Genomic DNA, 2787 nt, shown 5'->3' on the forward strand with positions numbered 1-2787 from the left:
GACGCCGAAATGGAAGTTACTTTCCGGTCACACAAACTCTTTAATGATCCAAATATTTATAAAAAAAAAAAAAAAACAGTCGAGAATTGCATTAGTAGAATGTTTAATATTACTAGTGTAGTCATTTGTATATATTAAACATAATTAAAAACAAAAAGTTAAAAATATTGAATGAACTAATACAATATTATATAAAAATATCAATCCAATCACGTTATTGTTGTAACTAACATATTAATATTAGAATAATTTTCTAAATGTGTTAAATCCGTCTCAAAAAGATTCTAAATGTGTTAAGTAATATTAATATAATATAATAATAATAAATTTATAGGTAGTGGGTGGTATATACATTGAATGAGCCGTAAGATTCCACAACACAACTACAAGTTTTCTTGTTTTTTACATCGTATCTCCCCCCACAATTGTATTGCATCACCCAATGATGGTGATTAAAACCCTCTAATTTCCTCCATTTTTGCACTCTTTAAGCAATCACTTTCTGCAAAAATGAGTCTTCTTTTAAATACCACAAGTTTGTTCTATGGAGCACCCATTAGAACCAGATCTACATCGTTGCACTGCGAGACCCGAATGTTTCGACCCGTTTCTTCATCTTCATTCTCTTCTGTTTCTGCAATTTTGACCAAGGAACAGCAATCAAACCTACCGGAAAACAAAATCGAAGAAACCCATTTGAAATTGGCGTTTGATTTCAAGTCTTACATGTTGGAAAAAGCTAATTCGGTAAATCAAGCCCTAGATTCCGCTGTTCCACTCAAACACCCGGAAAAGATCCATGAATCTATGCGGTACTCCCTTCTCGCCGGCGGAAAACGCGTCCGACCGATGCTGTGTATCGCCGCCTGCGAACTCGTCGGAGGCGACCCGTTAACGGCTATGCCTGCTGCCTGCGCTGTCGAGATGATTCACACCATGTCGTTAATGCACGACGACTTACCCTGCATGGATAACGACGACTTCCGCCGGGGAAAGCCCACCAATCACATAGTATACGGTGAGGACGTCGCCGTCCTCGCCGGCGACGCCTTACTTTCGTTCTCATTCGAACACATCGCTACGGCGACAGAAGGCGTCTCCTCCGACCGGATTCTCCGGGCCATCGGCGAGCTCGCGAAGTGTATTGGCTCAGAAGGTCTTGTCGCCGGTCAGGTTGTTGATATCTGCTCCGAAGGCGCCGATGTCGGATTAGACCATTTAGAGTTTATCCATTTACACAAGACGGCGGCTTTGCTTGAAGGCTCCGTCGTCCTCGGTGCCATTATGGGTGGCGGATCTGATGAAGAAATTGAAAAATTAAGGAAATTTGCGAGATCAATTGGGCTTTTGTTTCAGGTGGTGGATGATATTCTTGATGTCACAAAGTCGTCGGAGGAATTGGGCAAAACCGCCGGAAAAGATCTGGTGGCAGATAAGACTACATATCCAAAATTGTTGGGGATCGAAAAATCAAGAGAATTTGCAGAGAAATTGAACAAGGAGGCTCAAGAACAGTTGTTAGAGTTCGATCAAATAAAGGCGGCTCCTTTAATTGCTCTTGCTAATTATATTGCTTATAGAGAAAATTAATCTTCTCATTTCATAATTATAATGTTTTTGGTCCCAAAATTGCATACAATATTCAAAAAGTAATATTTTTTTTTTCTTTTTCACAGTTTGTGAATGATCACTATTGGCTTCATGCAACTACAAAGAAAGAAAGAAAAATGAATATAATGTTTTTGTTTTTTTTATATATAAAAAAGGAAATATAGGGTTTGACCGATTGAGTTGACTTACGGACATTATGTGTTCACAAACTCGTTTCTCATGTAGCTCACCGCGTCTATCTAGCAATATGAATACCAAATCAAATCGTGACAGCAAAACATTTAAGGAAAAAAAACATAATACTTTAGATGTGTGATTTTAATTGGGATAATGTCATTTTAGCATATGGAATTTTTTTCAATTGACTAATTTGGTCCTTAAAGTTTTTTTTTTGGTACATTAGGCTAGTAACTTGTAAGTGACCTTTTAATTATACCATTTTATCAAGTTTTAGAAGGTTTCCCGGTTACAATGCTTATGTGGCACGCTGATGTGTCCAATAAGCTTACGTTGGAAGCTTATGTGTTGAAGAAGTCCAGTTGTCGATATAGGCTTATTAATTCAAAACCTCATTCGGACCTCCATTAAATCTTTACTTACCCTTCTCTGAAAAGTCAAAGACTCCCCCCCCCCCCCCCCCCCCCCCCCCCCACTATTTCCTTCCTGAAGAAGAATGTCTTCGAGCTCATCGACGTCAAGGAATCAGCTACAAGTCACTCATGTTCAGTCGTAAGAAGGGGTAAAGGTTTGTGATTGTGTCGTTCCAGCTAAAGAACGAATCTGTTGGAAGATAACAAACCCTGAGAGACGATTCTGGAATTGTCAAAACAGTATGGTAGTTCCCGATTCTCTTGATTTTGATAAGTTAGTATTTTATGGTTTGATGTGTTGTTTCTTTCTGTAAAGACGATAATGGTGTATTTGTATTTTGTTTCATCTGTTAAAAACCCTAATTTTATTTGCTTCTTGACGATCACTGTGAATAAAACCCATTTCGTTGGTACATTAAAAGGTAGCTGATTTGGGATTGTCAATCAAACCCTAATTTTATTGGCTTTTTATAGACTAGGTTGAGGAAATGTAGCTTCTTTGAATGGAAATATGAAGAACAAGCAGACGGGTACTACAAAAACCTGCTATATTCTCTGAAGCAGAAACTGGATGCCAAAGAGGAAC

General features: G+C 38.3%; 1 protein-coding gene across 1 annotated transcript; it reads left to right on the forward strand.

The window, feature by feature from the left end:
* The first annotated feature begins 361 nt into the window (after window positions 1–361).
* On the forward strand, window positions 362–1673 carry GGPS1 (geranylgeranyl pyrophosphate synthase 1). Its single transcript, XM_079031128.1, has one exon. It carries the CDS (start codon window positions 511–513, stop codon window positions 1588–1590), a length of 1080 nt encoding a protein of 359 aa, XP_078887254.1. The 5' UTR covers window positions 362–510; the 3' UTR covers window positions 1591–1673.
* Window positions 1674–2787: the final 1114 nt, after the last annotated feature.

The sequence above is a fragment of the Lactuca serriola genome, chromosome 3 (genome assembly GCF_051521515.1).
Source record: "Lactuca serriola cultivar US96UC23 chromosome 3, Lser_US96UC23_V15, whole genome shotgun sequence".
In the NCBI taxonomy this organism is placed as follows: Eukaryota; Viridiplantae; Streptophyta; class Magnoliopsida; order Asterales; family Asteraceae; genus Lactuca; species Lactuca serriola.

Bases quoted from the DNA above. Each gene is read 5' to 3' on its own strand.
- GGPS1 (XM_079031128.1), top strand. From the start codon at position 511: ATGAGTCTTCTTTTAAATACCACAAGTTTGTTCTATGGAGCACCCATT.